This window comes from Arachis stenosperma, chromosome 3 (assembly GCF_014773155.1).
Source record: "Arachis stenosperma cultivar V10309 chromosome 3, arast.V10309.gnm1.PFL2, whole genome shotgun sequence".
NCBI lineage: Eukaryota > Viridiplantae > Streptophyta > Magnoliopsida > Fabales > Fabaceae > Arachis > Arachis stenosperma.
Window position 1 is genome coordinate 14908403 of NC_080379.1, and position 26049 is coordinate 14934451.

A 26049-nucleotide genomic window follows, 5' to 3' on the forward strand; every position below is an offset into this window, starting at 1 on the left:
GGAATAACCAGAGACAGAGAAAGAGTGTGACGCGGGAGAAGAGACCGGAGAAGGCATGCACCGACGGAAGAGGCGCAGGAGGAAGTGCGGTTGTGCGTGGCGCGAGGAAGGAGACCAGGGACGGAGAGATGCACATCGATAGAGAAGGCGCGAGGTGTGTGCGCGGCGCAGAAGAGGTGCACGTCGTTGAAGGAGGAGATCGTCGCAGAGAAGATGCGCGGCCGTGAGAAAAGACGAAGATGAGGAGTGGAAGGCACTGCAGCTTTGAATCTTCACATAGGGAAGATTTTATTAGTAAAAATCTGATTTGGAATATTTAAGATTTTATTTGAGATTTATTAGGATTTATAACATTTAAATTTAAAATTTTAATTTTAGTTAATCTGTTTGTAGATTTGTATTTAAATTAAAAAAAATCTATTTTAATATGTTTGTTTTATTTTTATAAATTAGTGTAATAAAAAATTGAATAAAGAATCACTTTTAAAAGAATACTTAATTGTACTGTTAAGAGAAGGCTAATTTTTTTGGTAATAGATTGAAGAGGTGTGATATACATAATTACGAAGAGTTGATATATTTTTTTATGAATATTGAAATAATTATTTTTTTTAAATTAGAAACTACAAATCGGAGGCTCAGGATAGAGGTAAAAATCTGAGGGTCAGATTTTGGATAGAGTAAAAAATTGAGTGTCGATTTTGGGTAGGGATAAAAAATTGAGAGGAAGTAAAACAAAAAAAAAATTCAAAATCTCGCAGCATGTTTCAAAAATTTTTTAATGTTAAAATATAAATCTAAAGGTCAGATTTGTAAATTTAAAAAAAAAAATTAAAACCACAAATTTAAAAGTGAGATTTGTGATTATCTATACAAAAAAAACCACACTAACTCTTCACATTATTTAAAAATACCATCACAATCTCAATAATAAAAATAAAAATAAAAAGTGTCAAGAGAATTGATGAATTTAAATGGCTGAATGTAGTCACGTACCATGAACCTACAATATACACAACAAAGTACATGTAGGCAGTAGGAACATTTCTTTGTATAAAGGTCCGATTTAGTATTTAAAGAAAAACTTATTAAATCTACTTTTTTAGGACAGATTTTTAAAAATGATAGTAATTATATTTGTTAAATTAAAAAAGTTTCATAAGTAAAAATTATAAAAAATTTGTTTAATAAACTTACTTTTAATATTTTAAATAATTTTAATAGATATAAATATAATAAAAAATAAATAAATATAAATATATATTAAATTTAAAAATATATTTATAAATATTTTAAAAAATATTTTTATTTTTTTAAATATAAAAATATTATATATACATAAAAAATAATTATAAAATTATTTTATATATATTTATAAATATATATCATTCAATTTATTTTTAATATATATTTAAATTTTAATATACTGATATCATAAAATTTTGTATAAAAATAATAGTTATTTTTTATAATGTGCATTAAAATTAAATTATTCTAATATGTCTACATATTTGTTAAGGCCTTGTTTGGTAAAGAGGAATTGGGAAGAAAATGAGAAAGAAATAGGAGAGAGAAAGAGAGAGAGAGACGGTGACTCGGTGAGGTGAGTAACTGAATGACGAATTAAAACGAAAGGTTTAGGGGCGAAGGGAGGGAGACGAAACTATTGATTTCGCTACTGTGTAATTGAATGGAATTGCGTGCACAATAGAATTAGAGATAACACCGAAAACAAAGAATCGTGTAGAATCAAGGGAGCTAGGGTTTGCGATGAGTGAGAGTAACAGCAACAGCAACGGGGTGAGCAATATCAACATCATCAACAACAACAACAACAACAACAACCACCACCACCACAGCAGCAGCAGCAGTAAGGAAGAGAAAGGCAGAGATCTGGGGCTATACTTTCTAGAGGTGTGCCGGCGGAGGGGGACGGGGGCGGAGGAGGGGGAAGAGAAGGCGGAGGAGGCCCCCAGCGAGCTCAACACCATCAACAGCTCCGGCGGATTCGTGGTGGTGTCGACGGACAAGCTGTCAGTTAAGTACACGAATGTGAACCTTCACGGCCACGACGTCGGCGTGATTCAGGCGAACAAGGCTGCTCCCACGAAGCTGCTCCTCTACTACTTCGAGATTTATGTGAAGGACGCCGGCGCCAAGGGCCAGATTGCCATCGGCTTCACCTCCGAGTCTTTCAAGATGCGTAGGCAGCCCGGGTGAGAGTTCTTCATTTCCATTCTCTCTCCGTCTCTTCAATTACAAGTAGAGTCTTCAATTGCAATTCTGATTCTTCGATTTCTTGAATAGGTGGGAGGCCAATAGCTGTGGATATCACGGGGATGATGGGCTTCTTTATCGTGGACATGGCAAAGGGGAACCCTTCGGCCCTACCTATACATCTGGCGATATTGTTGGCGCTGGAATCAACTATGCTGCCCAGGAATTCTTCTTCACGTAATTTCCACAACCACTAGGTTTTTCTTTTTCCATTTCTCTTTCTGTTTCTGTTACATAACAAGATTTTGTGTTTTATGTCAGTAAAAATGGGCAAGTTGTTGGCACAGTTTACAAGGACATGAAGGGTCCACTCTTTCCTACCATTGCTGTTCATAGCCAAAATGAAGAGTATGTTCTATCACCATGAATTCTAGTATTAACCGTCTCTTCCTGTTTTTATCACACACTATTTATTTTCCAATGTAGTAGGTGTTTCTACTTGCTATATATGAAGTCATCAATCTGAGTATAATAGTAAACGGCATTGAGATTTTAGTAGTTATTTTTAATCTTAAATTGTCATTCCTATGCTGAGCATGCATTTGTTTACCTTTGAATTTTCAGTTCTGCTTCACTAAATGAATGTGCCAGTCTATTATCAACTCATAAAGCTGAACTATGTTATGAGTGGCATTTGATAAGAAAACATAAAAGAGCCAATAGCTGTAAATCTGTTTTAAGCCCTGACAAATTATTTTATGAGTACAATACTGTTTTGTGTTGTTTATAATAAAAAAATGAGAGGTCTGCTTAGTGAATGATATGGGCAGGGGGTTTATTTCAGTGTTTAATTGATCCGATTATGATTCCGCTGAATCTGCCACCCCCGTCTTTAGCATTTTTCCTCATTTCAATTCTTAGTTATTTATCCCTTCCTTCATTTAAGAGGGCTCGTCTTGTCAAGACAGTAATTACTAATATTCGAATGGCAGCTTCTTTTGATCATTAGTTGAGGAATTTAATTTTACAGGACTGTGTTTCATTTATCTCTGACAGGGTGCATGTCAACTTTGGGCAGAAACCATTTACCTTTGACCTAAAGGTAAGAACCATTTTTATATTTTGTTCATTCAAGTGTACACATCCTACCCTAGACTTGTAGTCAATTTTATTAGAAGCGATTCTCTGTGGCATCTAAATGGAATTATCATTTCCTGAGTTGAATTGTTTAAGAATATTATTCAAACAGTTAACATAGATTTAAGTTCTTCCTTTAAAATCTAAAGAGCACTTTTTCTGAGAAATTAAGCATAAACAAGAACATCCTGAGACTCCTTTTTTAATTATTTCCCTTATAAATTCCCCCGCAATATCTTTCCTCATTTTTTAAAAGAAAATGATGACTAAAATTGTTGTGAAACAGCACTAATTATATGAACAGGATCATACTTGGATGCAAAGATGACATGTTTTCATTGTGATTATCTACATTAACCAGAATCATGGTCATATGACACTTCAATTTTAAAAGTACTGAAGTTATTATTATATGTTTTTGGATTAGGAATTTGAAGTGCAAGAAAGAATGAAGCAACAACTGAAAATAGAGGAATTGCCTCTGACATCAAATGTTAGTTACGGGTGAGACAAAACTGCCTCCAGATTACTTTCTTTCATGTGTCTTTCATATCTAGGATTATTCTTGGACCTTCATGTGTAGTTGGTAGCCGGGTAAAATTACACAAGTGTCAACTGATGAAAAATTCTTATTTGTATGTGTGGATCTTTCAGTGCTGATTTCTTATGTTACATTTGTCTATAGCTTTGTCTCTGCTAGCAATGGCTTCTGGTTTTTCTTTTCGGGTCAAATGACATAACTTTAATAGAGAGTTTGAAGTAGTACTAAGTGGTTTTGAGAAATTTACTTATTAGTTAGTGTAAAAACTTTAATATGGACACTGACTAACCTGTTCTGTTTCCCAAACTTTCCCCTTCTCTGATGTTGTATACTGTATTTCTTTGCATTGTATACTGTACAAATGTTGAAATTAATATATTTCACCAAGTGACATCCATGACTTTCTTGCCAACCATTCTTTACAAATGTTGAAATTAATATATTTCACCAAGTGACATCCATGACTTTCTTGCCAACCAATACTATTTCAAAAGATATAAATAGGTAATAATATATTACAATTTATATTATTGTCAGAATTGTCCGTTCTTACCTGCTACACTATGGCTACGAAGATACCTTGAATTCATTTGATGTGGCTAGTAGAAGTACTGTTCCTCCCATATATATAGCTCAGGAGAATGGGGTTGATGAGCAGGAAATAATGTATGCATTGAATCACCGAAAGACTCTCCGGCAGGTAGGCTATCAACTTTTGTTCTAGCATGTATTATTGGGACAGGAAACATGGGAATATTAGATAGGGTGTGATTTAGTATGTTTTCATCAATAATTACTGGAAAATGTTTGATAAGAAAATGACATTACTAGATAAGAAGGGAAATTAAGAGAGGAAGAGCTTGTTTGGGTGGCATTAAGTTGTTAGAAAGGATCTTTTTTCATTGAAAAAGATTTTTATTTTTTAGTATATTTGGCAAAATTTTAGTAGTAAAAGTAAAAGCACTAGAAAAATTAAAAAATATTTTTATTTTAGAAGCTACAATTTACATCTTTTTATAAAAGATCTTTTTTACTTAAAAAAAGATATTTTTAACATAATAAATAAACAAAAAAAAGTACTTTTATATTGTTATAGCCAAACATAATTGTTAGATAAAAAAATATTTTTATATAAGATATCCAAACATAAAACTATCTTTACTTTTCTAAAAGATCTTTTAAAAAAAGATAACTTGAAAAAAGATCTTTTCGTAGAAGTTCATCCAAACAAGCTCTAAGCTAGCATCCGAAATAAATCACAAAGAAAAGGAAACAAAAATGTCAAATTGTTTTCATTGTTTTTTTTTTTTTTTCAAAAATTTCTTGTGATCCTGCTTCTTGGAACTATGGGAAGTTTTTTTGCTCTAATATAGTTTGGTTCATTTCTTTTGTCAACATCATCCTTTAATGAAACCACTTAGACTCTTTTGGAGGCATGCATATATCCTAAATGTAATCATACCTGCTGCACTGAATCTTCTAAAGGTGGGAAAAGTACGAGATCTTTTAGTTCATCTGGATGGTGTTCATGGATTTTATATAAATGGTAAAAAGGTGGATTCACATTTGACACAGGAAATAATGTAAACATGGGCCATTTTTGTTATCATCAATATAAACACGTCAATAAAAAATGAAAACTGAAAAAAAAAAAAATTCTGTAATTTTCAGTTGTGATTCCACCCCTCCCCCCCCCCCCCCCCCAAAAAACCAAAATTCTGTCCCTTTTATGGAGGTTTTTCTATCATGTTTTAGTGGAGTGAGTAATTATCAAATGTATTATTAGTCATCATAAATCCAATCTCTTGTTTCAATGTAGAGTCTCTGCTTTTTTAGAATTTAGAACTTCTAGTCAGTGGCCATGTAATAAAGTACCCATGATGTTAGATTACCTTTCTATTTTTCTTCCCTAAATAGTTTATATGATTCCTGGCTACATATGCTAGCTGATGTACAAACTTATGGCTTACACCTTTTCTCTTCAATGAAGCTAATCAGGGATGGGGAGATTGATACTGCATTTGGTAAATTGCGAGAATGGTATCCCCAGATTGTTGAGGTGCGCTGTTTCAGATTATAATTATATTGTATATCCTGCATGTCTATCCTGTTGCTAAGCTAGCTTCCTAATTTTACTAATTTAAATGTAATTCGATTCAATCTGCTGTGGCTTAAATGATCTTCGATGTATGTGTAATAAGTATAGACTTAATCTGATTGTTATCGTAAGTAATATCTGCTCATAATGGCTGATACTTCTGCATTACACTGAATATAATGGTGGTCGCCCTCTGCTTTGATTTCTTCCATTGGTCAAATTACTTTTATTTTAGTTTGATGACTTGATTTCATAAGAATTTGTGATGGCTAGACTTTGCCAGTTGGCTCTAGTCCCCCCCTTCTCTCTCTCTCTCTCTCTCTCTCTCTCTCACACACACACACACACACACACACACACACACACACACACAAGTGGCAATACATGGCCAACTTGACCATGATATTCATGTTGGAATACTTTAGTCCTCAAGACATAGGTCTACCATTTTCCCTTTTATTTTTAAATGATTCCAAATATCATCAGACCAACTTGTGTGTGAAATTCTTCATTTGATATTTATTGTCTAAGAATATTCTTTTATTGTATTTAAGTCACTAGACATGACTATCAACCTGGTTATTGCAGGACAATACATCAGCTATGTGCTTTCTGCTTCATTGTCAGAAGTTTATTGAATTAGTTCGGGTACATTCCTTTTAATGTTTCATGTTTTTCACTATTAGAAGCTTTCCCAACTGAATTAGCATATAAGGCTGCGTTTGTTTCTGAGAACAGGACAAAATAAGATACTGAGAACAAGACATAAAGGACAGAGACACAATTTAGTATTCTTGTATTCTGTTTGGTCATAAAGTAGAACAAATTATGAAAATCTAATTTATTCTCTTTTTTTTTTCATTCGAAAAATTTGAGAAGAAAAATATAATAATAAAAAGTATAATTATGAAAAATTAACAAGAATAATGAAAGAAAAAATAAAAAATAAGTTGTGTTCCTTGTTAGTGTCTCTGTTCTTCCTGTCAAGATAGATACAAAATACATTAATTTAGTGTCTCTGGACATAATGTCTCTGTCCATATTTCATCTGTCAAACACGGTTTTATGTTTCTATGTCCCTGTCTCAGTGTCCAGTCCCTGTAAACAAACGCAGCTAAGATATTATATTTTTTGTTTTGCTTTTTAATGGTTTAATAGTAGTATGAATGTGAGGCTCGGGTGATAGTTTCCGCGACTGATGCTCTGTGTAATAGTCAAGCTTAATTGATATTATTATTATAATTATCGATTGTTACTGATTCAATTTGGTATGTAGCTTTTATTTAAAATTCCTATGTATTGGGTAGAGAATTACTTAATTAACACTTTTGCATTCCTCTCTGGTATAAATAGATTGGAGCACTGGAGGAGGCTGTCAAATATGGAAGAATAGAGTTGTCAAGCTTTTTTGGGTTGCCTGTCTTTGAGGACCTAGTTCAGGTGAATTTCTTTACCGACAACTAAAATCATTGCTGCTACACCAATTATTTCTGGCTGATTTCGAATTTCATAGGGCCTGGCTTGGTTATAGCAAATAATCATTCTGGTCTATTTCGTGCATGCTAAACATGAGCAGTCTCTTCTTCCCTCAAATATAAGCAGCCTTCACAATTGCTGGAGATTACTTCACAAGATTATTTCTGTTCATCTTATTGGTAGTACAGTTAGTTAAATTTATCTTTGAATTCTATATTTCTTATTCTGCAGGATTGTGTTGCTTTGTTGGCATACGAACAACCACTGGAATCCCCTGTAGGTTATCTTCTAAAAGATTCACAACGTGAAGTTGTAGCTGACACAGTCAATGCGTTGATCTTGTCGACAAATCCCAACATGAAAGAGTCCAAAAATTGCTTGCACTCATATCTTGAGAGGTTACTTAGACAGCTAACTGCTTGTTGCTTGGAGAATAGATCTTTGAGTGGGGAGCAGGGAGAAGCTTTCCAACTTCATAGAGTGCTTAGCAGTGGTAAAAGAGGCTAGTGACTAGTATTTGGTGATATGGTCTATTCACATTCTTTCTCTGCTGTTAATATTGCCCGGGTTTCTTTAGAATGCCAAGTTATCAAAAATTGATCATAAACGTCTCTTATACTGTAGAGTCCCCCACCTTCTTAGTTCTTACTTGGTGCATACTTTTTCCTGTCATTTGAGAGGGGGTTCTCTATGTGCATGTAAGATTGTAACTAAAACATCAGCAAAACAATGGAAATGAAAAATTGAACTAAGTAAAGATTCAAATTCAAAAGTTAAAATCTGTGCTGAAATTTCAAAAATTTAAGCAGGTTTGGAACATGGAAGCATATATAAATACATGTCCATCGTATTCCAGTGTAAACTTTAGGCTTTATGATAGTTTGTGTATTGAATCCTGAGTTCGTGACGTTCAGAGCCAAACCATGAAATACGATTGAGTTTGATGCTGTAACAAGAAACAGTTAGACTTTGAGCAATGCCAATTGCAAGTTGGTTATGGTGTTTGACTTCGACTGTCAACTACATGTCACGTTAGAAAATAAGTATCTCCCACTTTTCCTTTGATTCTAGCATTTTAGTTTTCTCTGCAACTACAAGGAAATATACGATGTTATCATTGCTAAAAGAGTTAACAATGGAGAAACCTTGCCTTAAATGTGGCAATGATGTATAGTCCCATATCTGATTCTACTGCATTACATTATAACAATTACAAATTACAATATAAAAATACTGTGATTATGTATGCATCTAATAATAATATGGTGCTTTGAATATTGTTACATAAATGATGCAACAAATGGCAAAAACAATGATGAAGACATCAATAGTGAGGGCAGAAACAGCTTGATCGCTAAGCTTCATATTCTTCCCACCAAGACGGTCAACCATGTCTGGAACAGATTTATAGCTTCTGAGTTGTTGCTCATAAGGATCCTCTAATCTCATTTTTATCTTTTCTGCTTGGCGGCTTGCAGCCTCTTGAGCCAGAGTCCAATCGTAGAACGTTCGAGTCTCTTCGTCGCTAAGAACATCGTAGATCTCCCTGAGTTTCATGAATTTTTCTGAAGCAGTTTTGAGAGGCAGAGAAGTTGTGTCTGGATGGTACTCCTTTGATAATCTCCGGTAAGCTGTTTTGATTTCTTCTAAATCCGCATCTGCCGATACTCCTAAGAATCTGTTTGTTTTGTTGTTTTCATTCATGAATTAGTCATTTATGAATAAGTTGAGAAATTCTTGCATGCATGTTCTAGTTAAAATCTGAATGAGTAAGTAACTGACTCACTCGTAATGGGAACCTGAGGAAGCGCTGAGCAAATCAGCAAATGATTCTCCTAAGAGGTTCTTAGGGTTCTTATTGTCTGCGGTGGATTGTTGTTTGTTACTACCTCCAACCCAACCTTCATTTTCATTTTGCCAGTGGATTCTTGTGTCCACTCCAGGGGAAGGGGGTGCTCTTCTTTTGTTGCCAGGGCCCTTGGAAGCCCGCACCTGCAAACTAATATTATTATTATCGGTGTTTGTGGATGGTGTTACTCTCCCTCTCAACCACCTTGCTCCTCTTCCTAATATGGGATTGTGTAACAAAATCTGAGGAGTCGCAGTGAAAGCCATTGCTGATACTCTATAGGATGGGAGAATAAGGGATGACAATGAATTGTCTGGTTTTGCAAGCTGAGAGAATTACGTGGCGCATAATTATTCTACTTTCTGTGGCTCTCACTCACACTCTTCAAAGTGCACTCAAATAAGGCTAATCACAAAATAAACATATAAATATTTTCTTTTCCTTTAACTCATCTAATAAATTGTATCTTATTTTAGTTGCTGAATAAATATATTTTAAAAAATAAGTTTATACGTAATTTTAAATTAATATACTAATTTTAAAATAACATATATGTTGAAAATATTATTTTATTCTAAAAATTTTCTATTTTTAAGGCTGGCAATATATACCCTACTTACGGGTACTCAACCCGGACCAACTAGTTCGAGTAGGATTGTCTATCTTACTCGCTGCGGGTAAGATAGAATAGGGTGCAAATTTGCCTGCGGGTAGGATAAGGTACGGATTTAAGGTATACCCAACCCTACCCTACCCATATCCTTAATATATTATATATATTATATGTAAAAGTTATGTATGTAGTGAAGAAAGTGAGTCTTGTACTCATAATTTTTTTCTTATAAAAATTTGAAATAATCACTAAACTAGTTGATGATCATATTATTTGTAATTTTATGTTGGATTTCTTTAAGATTTTATTGTTTTTAATTTTAATTTGTATTTAGTTTTTTATTTTCTATTTTATTAATATGTATAAAATTTGGAATGATTGAATTTTATATTTATTTGAAAAATTTTTTTGTTTCTGCAGGTAGAATTTAAAACTTTAGGGTGCGAGTAGGGTTAGGATCGAGAGATTCTCAATCCGCGAGTAAGATAGGGTAGAATTTTAAGAAAATTTTTAACCCGCGGATAGGATTAGGATAGAGTCTAAATTCTACCCTACCCTACTCATTGCCAGTCCTACCCATCTCTTTTCTCTCTATTTTTTTCTTTTATTTTTCATGAATATGTAAGGTCCCAAAAGTGTTGATCAAACCAGGCTTCTTGGTCCAGATCTATGTGGACTGAGCTCCTTTGTTATGCTTTTGCATATTATTCTATGTTTCGTTTTTCTTTTCATTTCTTTTTTCAATGAACTATTACAAGAAGGTTATGTATTCAGTTTAACCTTCAAAAACATTCAATTCTCTTTAACAAAAATAATCTCAAAAAGATTAAAACAATATTTATGTTAATTGATATATCAGTTTTAATCAATCGACATTTTGCTGAGTTCATATGTGCTGGTGAAATCAACGTTGCCAAATGGTTTCTGCCCACTTTTATTTTGAAGAATTTAAATGTGATGTGTTAATTTGGCTACCTATTTATTTGGTGAATGTAGAAATATTTATTTTCATTAACGTGATAATATTTAAGTAATATATGTATACATTTTTTCACAATTATTAAAATTAAATTCTTATTTAAAAGTTTACTTCCTAGTTCCTACTCTTTAAAGTGATTTCGAAGTTGAATGGTAAAGGATATAATCGATCCAAAAGAAGACAGGAAAGGAATTTTCAAATGTTAATAACCTATTCTTTATGCTCAAAACTTAGAATATAATTTGTGTTTTTATTTGTAATAATGAGAATATAAATCTTTTAAAATTATGTCGTCTTTGTCATGATATTATATATTATAGTACAAAAAATTTATAAAATTAGACTATTTTTATAAAAAAGTCATAGGGAACAAAAGTTCCTGTCGACTAAGAAAAAACAGGATCTATGTAGATAAAAAAATTAATAATAAATTTTTTAGTTATTATTTTTATGTGAAAGAGTTTAATTTTTTACTAATAATTAATTTTAATATTCATTATGAAAGAATTTAATGTATATAATTTTATATTTAATTATGTATTAAGTCTATTGCATAATTAAAAATAATTCATTTTCATACTTGTTATTTAAAAATAATATTATTCTCTTTGTATATATAAAAATATAATTAGATATTAGTATAAAAATTTTATATTAATAGTTAAAAATTAACTCAAAACTAATTTTTTTAAATAGTTGAATCTTGATTCTAATTATTAATTATAACATCATATGCTCTATAAATTATATGTAATAAATATTTAAAGGAAGAGAAGTAAAAATATTATTTACAAAGATAAACAGTTAAAATTTAAAATTAAATAAAAAATATGCATATAATAAGAATAATATATTTTTTATGTGAATAATATTGTGTAATTAGTTTTTAATTATATTTAATTATAAATTTAACATATTTCTTATAATTTTATGAATTTATTTAAATTATATTATTTTATTAATTTTGTTTTTCTGTGCATAGAAAAGTAGAAAAAAATAAAAGAATGAAAGAGTAAAGAAAAAGAAGAAAGAGAGGGAATTTTTTAATTTTGGAGAAAAATTAATTTAATTATAACGAAAAAATATCTCATGATACATTTTGATTTGTCAAATTAATAATATAAAATATAAAATATAAAATATAAGTTATATATAGAATGAGAAGGATAGAGAGAATAAAGAAAGAGAGAGATAGATAAGATCATAAGAGAATAGAAGAAAGAAATTATTAATTTTGAAGAAAAATATTTTATTTTAATTTTAATAAAAATATTATGTGACACATTTTTATTGTTAAATTATTAATATAATAATATAGTTATATTTTAATTTTAATTTTAATTGCAATTAAAAAATGTCATGTTGCACATGTTAATTATTAAATTTGTAATTAGTCATTGATAATGATAAAAAAAAGATAGAATAAGTGAAAAAATGGGAGAGATATAGAAAGAAGAGAGAAGAAGAGAGAAGTCTTTCATTTTGAAAGAAAAAATTTAATTTCAATTATAATAAAAGAGTAACATGTTACACATTTTAATTGTAAAATTATTAATGTATAACGGATAATAGACGAGAATCGCGCAACTTATAAGATGTAACCAGTAAAGCAGAGAGGAGACCACTTGGATAAGACATTAAAAATGTCTTTTTTTTGAAGACGTTTACATGTGTCATGATATTATTAGACATTTTTGTTAAATCGGTTAATAATTTATTTTTTAATAAACTAAATCAAAATGGTTTATTATAGCAACAATAATAAACCTAATTATCTGCATTATAATTATTATACATGATTTGATCCTATCAATTTATACAATCTAAATCGAATCATATTTAAATTTTTTGATAAAAAGATGAATATATCCCTGATTTTTATTTAAAAAAAAACAAAAAAAAAAGATTTTGAGAACAATTAGATTTATGTTATTGTTATAAAAAATTGATTTTATTCTAATTTCTTAAGATATTAACAAATAATTGATTCATTTATAAGTCCAGTAATAATATGGCATATAAATGTCTTTAAAAATACGTTTTAGGCGTTTTTATGGAGCATCCTCCAAGAAGAGATATGCAAGTAAGAAATATTTCTTCTCTACTAGTTATCACTAATGCAAGAATGCATAACCGTATCAATAAATAGAGTTTTGTATAACCTAACATTTAGCCTCACATAACATAATTCACTCCCTTCCTCCTCCTTGACCCTTAATTACAAACCCAAAAGAAAAAAAACAGAATACATGATGGCCGAGTCATTTATCTTCAGCATTGCTGAATCACTACTCATAGGGAAGCTCGTTTCTCAGGCTTATGAACATGCTTCTCGTGTGGTGGGCAGTGGAAGCTGTGCTGCTGGATGCTCAGGAAAAGCAGGAGAAGAATCATCAACTTCGCCAATAGCACTAAAAGGAAGGTATGTACATTCTTCTCAAGCTCCAACCCAGTTGCTTTCCGTTGTAGGATAATTTATCGGATCAAAGAAATCAAAGGTAAGCTAGACAAGGTTGCAGCTGATAGGAATAAGTTTTGCCTTGAGATCATTCACGTTGAAAGACGTGTTGTGCATAAGAGAGAAATGATGATAAAGATAATATCATTGACCTCTTGTTAAAGAAAAGCAATGAGGTTGATGGTAAAAGTGTCTCTGTTGTCTCCATTGTGGGGTTGGGAGGACAAGTATGTGTTTAATGATAAGACCATCATAGATGGTGTTTTTCCATTAAAGATATGGGTCTGTGTTTCTGATGAGTTTGACCTTAAGCAACTCATAATTAAAATCTTGAGATTACTCCAACCTCAACTAACCTAGGCAAATTAGAAGACTTAAATGTCCAGCAGCTACAGAAACATCTCAGAGATGCACTTACCGATAAAAAATTCTTACTCCTCATGGACGATGTATGGAATAAAGATCATGTCAAGTGGGAAGAGTTGAGGAACTTGTTGCAATTTGGTGCTGAAGGAAGTACAGTTCTAGTGACTACACGTAGCCGCTTAATTCGTAGCATGATGAGCAATGGTTCCTTCTACATTTTACATGGTCTATCTCATCTCAAATGGCCATTCCTACAAGGAGATGAAAAAAATCATCCACAATTGGTGGAAATTGGAGAAGACATTGTCAAAAAATGTAGTGGGCTTCCATTGGCACAGAGAACATTAGGGAGTTCACTGTTCTTAAAATTTGGTGTCAAAGACAATGAGATTTGGAATTTTGAACAAAAAGAAAGTGATGTCTTGCCTGCACTTAAATTCAGCTATGATCAGTTACCTTGGCACTTAAAGGGATATTTTGCATTATTCTCCCTTTACCCAAAGGACTATAACTTCAATAGTTCTTTAGGATCTTCGCCTTGGGAGGCACTTGGTCTTCTTCCACTACCAGAAAAAGGTAAACCAGTAGATGATCTAGTCAGAGAATGTGTATATGAGTTACAATCAATATCATTTCTTGAGGACTTTGTTGACTATGGTGGTGTATATATATTCAAATTGCACGATTTAGTGCATGATCTTTTATTGATTTTTGAAGGCTTTTGAAAAAAAAAAAAGTTTTATTCCAATGATGTGTTGTTCACCGCAAGCGCACACTCTGTCTGTTTATTTTCAATATAAATACATAATCTTTATGAGAATATTTTTCCAAGATTATTGGTAGGATATATATTTAAACAAATTTGTTAGAATGACAAAATCTATTCCGTAATTTTTTGACAATACAAATGACAACCTTTTAATTTCTTTTCCTAGTCAAGATGCATTTTCTATCTTAAATCTTCTCTGAGTATGACTTTAATCAATGACGAATTAGATCCACCCACATATTTATTGAAGTCATAAACATGATATATATAGCTATTTTGAGTTTACTACCCAAGTGCTACATTTTAACATAAAAAAGACAGAGCACCTTTTATTATGTTGGACATATTCATTATGGGAATTTATTGTTTCAGATGATGATGGGAAGAAGGAAGATGATCTTGGACCTTGGTTGCAATCAAAACTCAAAAGGAATTGATGCTATGATGAATACTGTTTCGAGAGTTACCTGAACCGTTGAGTCGGGTCTAAACGTGAGGTCTAGGTCCTTTTGAGTGGCAGTGATCGACTTATCGATGTTGAGGTGTTGTCTGTCCGAGTTTCTCGTGAAGAGATTGGGGTGGTACCTGCAAGAGACTCTGATGTTTAAGTTAATAAAGGATTTAGGTAGGGTTTTAGTAGATTAGAACGTGAGTTATACTTAGGAACTGCCAGTGTATTTATAGTAGAGTTCGATGACCTTCCTGAAGGCGATAATATTATCTTATCTTATATCTTTGGGAGTTTGTTGATATCTTATCTTTCTCGGTCATTGTTTTCTAGAAGCATTGGCTTCGCCGTGTCGGTTTAGTAGTATCCGACCTCTTGGGAGAGGTCGGGTAGAGGGTAGAGGCCCCTCTTAGGTCGGCCCTTTGTTCTTTGTCGGTCCCGGCCTCATTCTCGAGTCAAGGTATGAACAAATACCATGTTGATTAGTATTAAATTTTTGTGTTATTTTCATTTGTTATCTTATTTTTCTCTTCTAGAAAGAAAATTTGTTATGCTTATCTTTTTTTAAGTTAGTTATGCTTATCTTTCTCTTATAGAATCATCTAGAGATTCTGGTTATTTTATCTTATTTCAAAAATCAAAATCAATTTAGTAATTAGTATTTTTTTGTGACTGAAATAAACTAAACAAAGAAAAACAAAACAAAAGAACTGCTTAAATAGAGGGACAGTCCCGTTTAAGACTACTCTTAAACTCCTCCCAAGGAGAAGGAAGTTCCACATGAGAAATTTGTAACTTCATCGCCATCTTTGCCATAGTATCTGCCACTGTATTTGCATTTCTTATAATCAAACGAAAGTCAACACGCCAATTCCAATGCATGATATCTCTTATTTTGAGCACTAATGGATCAATAAACCCAAAACCATCTTGAGTAACAAGATTAAATGCTTCCACACAATCCAACTCACAAATAACATCTCGTTGACCCACATCCTAAGCTAAGAGATATCATCTCCAAATAGCAAACAATTCTCATTGAAGAATATTATTACTCTCAATCATTCCCAAACACTCCCTTTACCAACTCCCATTAGAATCTCTAATAACACAAGCAAAACCAATACTATTACCCGAGCTAAAAATAACTAGCATCACAATTAATTTTAAAAGTACCAATGGATGGGAGATTCCAAAAAGCATTTAGAGTAGAGGAAAGGGATATACGTTGTAATTAAAAAATATTCCTAAACTCCTTTTCTGAAGTTAATGCCAGACAAATCACTTTTTTCGGAGGCCAAGTTTCATGAGGATTAAAGATGTTATTATTCCTTACTCGCCATATCCACCAAAGTCCCGAAAAGAACTTGAACGGATGCTAACCAGTTTTTCAAATTCAAATGATGACAAGAAATATTAAACCTATGTTAGACAAGTTGAGCTTTTGGACAATCCCAAATATAATGTAAAACCAATTTCTGACTAGTAATTAGTATAAATAAATAGCATTATTCTCTTATAAAAAAATAACAATATAATTTTTTTTTCATTTTTTTCTCATTTTTTCATAATTTTATTAATTAGTTTCACCAAAATAAAAACAAGTGTGCAGCAATTATAACATAGAATAACAACAATCATGCACAGCAGAGGGAAAATAAATGAATAATATATGTAATTGGGCTTGAAAAAAAAATATATATATCTATTTTATTATGCAATAAGAAACGTAAATAGGTATTTATGTACACTACCAGTAAGATTCTTCCCATAACTTTTTTATTGAATTGTTTCATCCTCATATAACTTGAGCCATATTTTTTAGTATATTCCTAATTTCCCACTTTACCAAGGACTTCATAAAAAATAGTGTTAAAGATTTTATTACAAACCATTACAAATTTTAGGGAATTGGGCTTCAATTATATTTAGTCCAGCAATATTCTCTACATGTATAATTAACTAAGCAATCTGACCAAAACAAAATAATAATTAAGTCAATCACTTAAACTCCCATGTTTAGTCATGTGATTTAAGCAGGGAATACTATGGAATATAGGATCGGATTATCCTTTGAAGAGTTGTCACTAATCACTATCATTTAAAGTAAGATTGGAAGGGAGTCAAGTTGAGTCGAGTTAGACCAAGTTTAAGCTCGATTTAATAAAATTGAACTTGGCTCACAATTCAATTCATTAATAATCGAACTTATTTTTTAAGTTTAAGTTCGGCAAAGTTCACGAGCTGGCTCGAACTCACGAAGTGGTTCAAATAATAAAAACATAATTTATAATTTTATATCAATAAATTATAACTTGTATATTTTAAAAAATATTTAAAAAGATCAATTTTATATATTATTTATCTATCAATAAATTATAAATTTTTTATTTATGTCCTACATCAAAATTATATATAAAAAATAAATATAAAAGTTTAAACAATTAACATCATATATATATATATATTACTATTTCATATGCATATATATAATGTATATATATAATCGAGCCAGTTCACGAGCTAATGAGTTGAGTTTATCCAAGTTTAAGTTTGACTCATTTAATTTATAAATTCAATTTCAATCTCAAGTTTAGTTCACTAGCTCATAAATTTTGTTCATCAAATTATTAATGAGTCGAGTTTGAACTGGCTTATGAACTGACTTAACTCACTTCTGGCCTTACTTTAAAGTATGGTAACTTTAGTAGAAGGCTATATATATATATATATATATATATATATATATATATAATTTTATTAAATAACTAACATTCAATCAATCAATTACTAATTAACTTGTCATCAATTGGTAATTTTGATTTTTAAATTATCATTAATTAATAATTATTGAAATTTTATTTAAAAAATAAAATTATTAATTATTAATTATAATTATTTAAAATGAATTAGTTAAAAATTATTTAACTATATTTATTGAAAAATGAGAACCCGGCCGATGATTGTTGAAAAAGTGAAACCAATAGGAAAGCAATTCAACTAGGTATCCTTTAAAAATGGTACAATATTCAGCCTTTTATTACATTAATTTAAAAAAATTAAAACAAACACATTAAAATAGATTTCTTGTTTTCTTTTTTTAAATTTAAATACAAATCTACAAAAACTGGATTAACTAAAATTTAAATTCAAAATTTAAATTTAAAGCTTATAAATCCTAACAAATCTCAAATATTTCAAATCAGATTTTCATCACTAGTAAAATCTTCCTTCGTAAATATTCAGAACTGCAACGTTTACCCCTCTTCATATGTGACCGTTTTCGTCTTCTCCCGCGTTGCACACCTCCTCTGCGAGGATCTTCTCCTTCGGCGAACGCGCTCCTCCTCGCGACGTGCACCTCCCTCGCGACGCGCACACACCTCCTCCATCGATGGACTCCTCCCCATCCCTGGTGTCCTCCCTCGCACCACGCACAACCGCCTCCTCCTCTTCCTGTGCTTCTCCTGTCCCCTCTTCTACATCGCACTTCTTCTCTGTCTCTGGCAAAATTTTAAAAAAATTTGGTTGAGTTCATTCATGGAGATATGTTATCCCTTTCTTTTCATTTAATAAAAGGTTATATTTTTTCAATTTTTGTATAATATTAAATATGTCTATGTTTTATTTTTTTAAATGTGTTTGTGATTTTAACTCATATATTTGATTTGGAAGTTGTAATATTAACTTAATTTATATGTGTCAATACTTAATTTTGGATGTGTTTATGTTGCTTATTATGTTCTTATGTATATATATAGAATTTTTTACGTGAGTTTTGGATGTGTTGATAAAATATTGAAAGTGCATTCTTATAATATTAGATGTGTTTACATTGTTTACTATGTTCTTATGTACATATATAAGTTTTTTTACATGAGTTTTGGATGTGTTGATAAAATATTTAGAGTACATTCTTATAATTTTGGATGTGTATTTGAGTTTAACTTTTCTGTGTTCAATATGTAATTTAGAACTACAATAACAATAATTTAGATGTGTTAATACATAATTTTAAATGTGTTTATGTTATTTATTTAATTTTAGATGTGTTTTTGACATGAGTTTTAAATGTTTTAAATAAAAAAAATAATTGAAGTGAGTTTAATTAATTTTGAAAACTTCACCGATTTTTTTAAAAGAGAGAGAGTGTGAACGAGAGAGAGGGAGAAAATAAAGGAAATACTTTATTATAATGATAAGAACTTAGAGATTTTTTAGTTGATAAAGTTTAAAATAATAGTGGTTCCTTAAAAATAGGAAATATAATTAATTAAAAAATTAAAATAATAAAATATTAGATTTAAAGGCTGACTAAAGGCTAATTTATGTTGTACAAGTAGCATTTTCCATAGGAAAGTATGAGGAGCCAATGAGATATTTATACAATGTGTACAATGGAGGTTTATAGAGTATTAGAGATATAATTATTAGTGTTACATTTTCCTATCAAGGTCAAGAGTTCGATCCTTGGTGAACCCAAAAATTAAACTAATTTTTTGAGAAGATGTTTATTATCCTTTGTACTCGAATGGTTATTCTAAATAGTATAGGGGATGTTCATTCTATAACTCAATAGCCATTGTACACATTGTACAAATAGTCCATTGTCTCCCTAGCGAGATTCTTATTGAAAAATGAAAACCCGGGAGTTGATTGTTGAAAAAGTGAAGGATTGACGTGTTGATTTTGTCTTTAACAATAAAGATTATTCAAGGGAAGGACCTTAAACTTGTTGGGTTGGTTTAATACCAGAAAAATTTTAGATAGAAATTAAGTAAGAAAATATAAAATAAAAAAATATTACATTTAATTTAAAATTTTAAAATACTAAGTTAATAAATTTTTTATTTTATCAGTTTTTTATTTTTTTGATATTAAACTAATTTTATGTATTTCTCACATTGACAATATTAACAAAATTAAATCAGTAGCAAGCAAATAGCTATGGAAATATAATTTCAATGCAAAATTAATGTTTTGAATTCTCTAATTGATAGTTTAAAATTTCAATGCAAAATTAATGTATAGAAAAACAAAAGTGACGTTGATAATCATTGTATTGGAAAATGAATTTTTTTCATTTTTTAATATTTGAGAGAATAAAATGTGATATTTTATTTTTAATTTTATAAGTAAGATTAAAAATAAATAAAAAAAAGAATAATAAAAAATAAAATTAAATATTGACAATTTTTTTCTACTGAAAAGGATTCACTTCCACTGTATTGACAATGTTAATTAAATGGCATGGCTTTGGCGGTTCAGTCGTCACAGGGGTCGTCGTATACTACATGAATGAGAGTAATAATAATCTTGGTTGATTAAGTCATGAATCAACACGCGGTTCCTTTTTCACATTACATCTCTACTATATATATTTCCATACTATAAGTATGAGCGAAGATGAGACATAGGATTATATATTCACCATCATCACCAAGTACAAGTATGTATGCAACAAAAAAGATGGCTTTCAACAATGCTAGAGTCATCCTTCTAGTGCTCCTCGTTGTCTATGGTATTCATCATACTCTCTAAGTCTAATATGTGATATACTATGAGGAAATTAAACCTACGCTATGGGATCATGTTTATAGTTCATTTGAGTCGGTTTTTTTAATTTTTCTCTTTATTCGTTCATACTTTTTCTTTTTGCTAAATATATTATTACATTACTTCTCTTAAACTTTGTTCTTATTACATATGGCGCACAGTCTCTTCTAATTCACCTTTTTGTGAGATGAAATACCAAAAAGAACCCTTCGCCAGTTTTCCTTCCAATTTAAATTGGTTATGAAACTACTTTTTAAAAAAATTTAAGTTAACAAAAAAATACATAAATAATTATATTGTTAATACATTTGTGAAAAGAAGAGCTTTTATTTATTTATTTGATTTTTTGTATAACTTTTATTTATTTGTTTTATACTAAAATTATTTTTTGAGGTCAACAATAATTAAATTTTAGATTTTTAAGTCATAAAAAATTTAATATTATGTCATTATATTATTCTTCTAAAAAACTTAAAAAAATACATAAATAATTATATTTCTAACAAAATTAAATCATATTTAGAGAAAGAATGGAGATGGCTGTATCCACAGGTAAGGGTGAAAAAGGAAAGGTAGTTTTAGGAAAACAAATAATTAGAGGCATCATTGTAGTTTGGTAAACAAGATAGATATCAAGTGTAATAATCAAAGCAAAGGTCATGAAATATTAGTTTAATTTAGCCAAACTCTAATTGGATTGTTTGGCATATGGTGATGCAGGGGCAAGTTTTTTGGGAGGCGAAATGAAAGGTGTGGATGCTAAAATCTGCCCTCAAATATGTTACGGGGCATCATACATGACATGCCCCTCTTCAGGTGATAGGCGCCTCTCTCCAAAATGTAACTGCTGCGTTGCATCCACTGGCTGTACCCTTTACAACGGTGATGGAACCACCATTTGCACTGCTCCCTAGCTACCTAGATAGTAATAATGTATCACACTCATCACAGTTCAATATGTGTAATTGTAATTCCATATGATGTTATGAATGCATATGCAACAAACTAAGACTTCACTGTCTCCCTTAAACTAAATAAATAAATTCATCACTCTACAACTTTTCTTTCCTTTTTTCTAGTTTGATAATGCAAATTCGTCATCTAACGATAATTGTCACATAAAATAACAGGGCTGTGAGAGTTAGACTAAATCGATCGGTTTGACCTCTTTGGAATTGTAACTTTAAAATAAAAAACCTCTCTTTTCTAGAATACAAAATAATTCATAATATTTTTTTTAGTTTTTGTAATTCTTCATGATATTATATTATTAGTATCCTAACAAAGGATGTGTTAGGAGTGAAAATAGGTCAGGTGGCCAGACTTTACTCTTAACAAATCTGACTTGTTATATAGTTATTTGTTTTGAGTCTGCAGTCTGTTAAACTATTTATAAAGTATTAGTCTTGACCAGTTATTTAACTTGGCCTGACTTGAAGTCTATTAAAAGGTTTTATAATTTTCTTTTTATAAAAATAAAAATATTATTTAAAAAAATTATTTTTTAATAAAAATATTTATATGTAATATATCATATTTAATATTTACAAAAAATTTGAATCTTTTAAAGTATTTAAAATATATAAAAATATTTATAATAAAATATAATAAATTTAAAATATCTCATAATTTTGGTAATAATAAAAAATTATTTATATATTAATTATGTTTTAACAGGCTCAGACAAACCTGACAAGACAATAAGACTAATTAGTGAATCTGAATTTGACTTATTAACATATTAAAAGAGCTGAGCTTGTACCTCTTTTATAACAGGCCAGATCAGGCTAAACACAAGTCAGGCTGCAAGTCTTGGCAAGCCGTTTGGCCTTTTTCCATTCCTAAATGTGTATGACGCTTAGTAAAAAGGCATATATTTTTTTAGAAATGCTATAGGTACAATTTTTTTAAATTACATTTATTTATAAAGATAGAATACTGATGTAGAGACATAGAGATACAAAATTATGTTTAGTAAATGAGACATGAATAGAGATATTGTATCTAGAGATACTGAATTAGTGTATTTTGTATCTATCCTGATAAGGACAGTGAGACACTAATGAAAAATATATTATTTTTTATTTTTTATTATTCTTGTTAATTTTTCATAATTATACTTTTTATTATTATATTTTTTTTCAAATTATTTGAATGAAAAAAATGAGAATAAATTAAATTTTTGTAATTTGTTCTAATTTATCACCAAATAAAATATAAGAACACTAATTTTTATGTCTCTATCATTTGTGTCTTATTCTCATGTCTTGTTCTCATAACCAAATGCAGCCTTTATCAACTAAATCCAACCAAATTAAATAATAAAGTTTAGATGAGTTAACGAGTGAGAGTGATAAGAATAATTTTTGTTAATGTTAGATCAATTTAATTAGCTTAATTGACAAAAAAAATTGAATATATAATATTTTTCTTTATTAAATGTATAAATATCATTATAAATAAATTATTATTTTTTATCATAGAAATTTAAGCGCTAATAATTTAATCACAAAAAATATAAACTAACTCGATAACTATAAATGAAATTAGATTAATTCGAAAATACTAGCTAAATATGTAGTTTGTTTGATAATTTTATCAAATATTTTAGAATAATTTTATTAAAGTAATCTAGTTTTTTTACAAAAAAATTATATTTTATTATTCTCGCTTAGAGATTTCGATTTCGAGTCTCATTTATAATTTAAAAAAAAAACTAATTTTTTATAGGTAATGGTCTTATATTTTTCATATTAAAATTGTTGCTTAAATTTTTTATAATTAAAAATACAAATTTATTCTATTATTATTATTATTAGAAAAAAAATATTATAAGATCATCAGAATATATTATTTTTTACTATCAGTTAGTTATTAATATTTAAAAATATAGATTAAAAGTATGTTACTGAACTATTAGACTATAAAAATTAAATTGATGACAAAAAATAATAACTAAAAATAATAAATTCTAATAAATCTTATTATTATTATTATTATTATTATTATTTATTATTATTATTATTATTATTATTATTATTATTATTATTATTATGCTCGGTTTCTAAACCCTAAACAATTAATTTATAAGGCTGCGTTTGTTTTTAGAGACATGACAGAACATGACACTGAAACGGAGACAATAGGACGGAGACACTAAAAATTATCTTTTGTGTATTGTGTTTGGATACGATGGACAAGACACTAATGTAATGTCTAATATTATGTTTGGATACAAATTGACAAGACTAAAATATTATATGAAATGACTAAAATAGTCTTGTGATTCCAAATTTTCTATATCAATACAAATTAATTTAATAAAAAATGAGAGTATGTAGGAGTACAGACGGAACTTGAAAAAAATATTTGAAAAGGCAAAAAATTTTAATAAAAAAATATATTAGTATTTATATTAAAATAAAATTTATAAATATAATTATTTTATTTTAAAATTTATTATTAATATGTAGGAATACATATGGTTAAGATTAACAAAAAAAATAAATTTGAGTTTGATTAATAAAAAATTTTGTTTAAGTTAATAAGCCAAATTAATTTTAAATAAAAAATTAATTTTTAAAAAATCTATTTTTACATGAAAAAACAATTAATTTTTGCATATAAAAATCTATTTTTATTTTAAAAAAATTAATTTTTTTTTATCTAAAAACTGATTTTTCTTTAAATTATATAAAATCAATTACAATTTATAAATTATTTTTTAGCATTTTAAAAGATCAATTTTACTTTTGATGATATTTATCTTTCAAAAGTTTTAAGATTAATTATTTTTGTTATTATTTTTATTACAAATCAAATAATATAATATAAGGTTAAAATGGTATTGAAGTAAAACGATAAAAAAAAGAATTATCTACCCCAATAAAAAATTCTACAGAAAGGAGAGAGTACCTGGAAAAGAAAGAGATAGAGAAAGAACAGGAAAAAAAAGTATCTATGAACAACGCAATAGGAAAAATAAGAAGGGATAATAGTGGAAAAAAAGGAAAACAAAATTTATAAAATTGTCTGTATCTACTCTTCCAAATCCCGTGTCCATCATTGTCCTTCGTGAAAGAGTGGACACAAAAGTATAAAAAATTGTCTCGGAGACAATATATTCACTGTCCATATATCTCTGCTTCCAAACACTTTTTAAACAAGTGTTGTCCATATCTCCGTGTCTTGCCCCCGAAAACAAATGCTACCTAATAGTTAGATTGTGCTTCGTCATAAGCACACTTGGTACTAATTGTAGTTTTTCAACTCTTAAAGTTGACAAATATCTCAAATAATAGACAACTTATTTATTAAATGTATAAATATTATTATAAATAAACTATTATTTTTATCATAGAAAATTTAAGCCCTAATAATTTAGTCGCAAAAAATATAAACTAACTCGATAGCTATAAAAAAAATTAGATTAATTTGACAATACAAGCTAAATATGTAGTTTGTTTGATAATTTTATCAAATATTTTAGAATAACGTTGGTAAAGTAAACTAATTTTTATGGATATTGCATTATCTTATATTTTTATATTAAAATTGTTGCATAAATTTTTTATAATTAAAAATAAAATTTATTCTATTATTATTATTAGAAAAATATTACAAAACTATCAAAATTTATTATTTTTGTTTATTAATTAAATATTAATATTTTAAAATATGAATTAAAAATATATTATTAAATTATTAAATTAAAAAATTAAATTAATTATTAAAAATAACGATAAAAAATAATTAATTTTAATGACTCTTGAACTTTTTTATTATTATTATTATTATTATTATTATTATTATTATTATTATGTCTGTATAAGTATAAGTATCAGATGTAAGATACACCAAGGTTGCAAAAACAACCATGGCTTTCAATAAGGTTGGAGTGATCTTTCTTGTTATGGTCATCTGCGGTAACAGCCGACTTCTATCTCCTCCTTAATTCATCAATTAGTGTTGCATGTGCTTCTTTCTTTCATTATTTTTTGTTTTCGTTCTCTCTTTTTAATTTATCCAAAACATAATATTATAATATTATAATATACATATAGATGAGGAAATTAATTAAATCTGATAGCTAGGTAGTATGTAAATCTTAGTTTCTGACTTTGTGTTATGAATTATGGTATGATGAAGGTATGATAATTTTGGAAGGAGAAGTGAAAAGAGTGGAAGGGTGCGAACAGGTATGCTATGAAGCAGCATACATGACGTGTCCATCGTCGGCGTCAGGGGAAGAGCACCTCTCTCCAGCATGTAACTGCTGCCTTGCACCTCGCGGCTGTACCCTTTACAACTCTGATGGATCTACCATTTGCTCTGCTAATAATTAATTCCTAATATATAATATATAATATATATGTCTACTCGCACTCTTTTAATTATGCTGTAATAAGGTGAATAATGCAGTCATGCACACTGCAGAGTATGTATCAAGTCAAGCTTCTTTAAACCATTGGAGCTGGGTTAGAGATAACATACAAGTTTAATTTGTGCTGAGTATGTTTCAAGTGTTAGCAACCTTTATAAA

At 29.4% G+C, this 26049-nt stretch overlaps 4 protein-coding genes across 4 annotated transcripts; 3 read left to right on the top strand and 1 right to left on the bottom strand.

Moving 5' to 3' along the window:
* The first annotated feature begins 1529 nt into the window (after positions 1 to 1529).
* LOC130968535 (ran-binding protein M homolog) lies at positions 1530 to 8248 on the top strand. Its single transcript, XM_057893870.1, has 10 exons — positions 1530 to 2216; positions 2308 to 2454; positions 2539 to 2625; positions 3274 to 3319; positions 3782 to 3858; positions 4433 to 4595; positions 5886 to 5954; positions 6582 to 6641; positions 7347 to 7433; positions 7701 to 8248. Exons 1-10 carry the CDS (start codon positions 1771 to 1773, stop codon positions 7974 to 7976), a joined length of 1458 nt encoding a protein of 485 aa, XP_057749853.1. The 5' UTR covers positions 1530 to 1770; the 3' UTR covers positions 7977 to 8248.
* Positions 8249 to 8561: 313 nt separating this feature from the next.
* On the bottom strand, positions 8562 to 9694 carry LOC130968536 (NAD(P)H-quinone oxidoreductase subunit T, chloroplastic). Its single transcript, XM_057893871.1, has 2 exons — positions 9256 to 9694; positions 8562 to 9147 (listed from the first exon to the last, which is right to left on the bottom strand). Exons 1-2 carry the CDS (start codon positions 9582 to 9584, stop codon positions 8721 to 8723), a joined length of 756 nt encoding a protein of 251 aa, XP_057749854.1. The 5' UTR covers positions 9585 to 9694; the 3' UTR covers positions 8562 to 8720.
* Positions 9695 to 20370: 10676 nt separating this feature from the next.
* Positions 20371 to 21430, top strand: LOC130967729 (proteinase inhibitor PSI-1.2-like). Its single transcript, XM_057892718.1, has 2 exons — positions 20371 to 20472; positions 21228 to 21430. Exons 1-2 carry the CDS (start codon positions 20403 to 20405, stop codon positions 21419 to 21421), a joined length of 264 nt encoding a protein of 87 aa, XP_057748701.1. The 5' UTR covers positions 20371 to 20402; the 3' UTR covers positions 21422 to 21430.
* A 3948-nt stretch (positions 21431 to 25378) lies between these two features.
* On the top strand, positions 25379 to 26049 carry LOC130970867 (proteinase inhibitor PSI-1.2-like). The gene is made up of 2 exons (XM_057897072.1): positions 25379 to 25432; positions 25656 to 26049. The coding sequence occupies exons 1-2, from the start codon at positions 25384 to 25386 to the stop codon at positions 25850 to 25852; spliced, it is 246 nt and encodes an 81-aa protein (XP_057753055.1). The 5' UTR covers positions 25379 to 25383; the 3' UTR covers positions 25853 to 26049.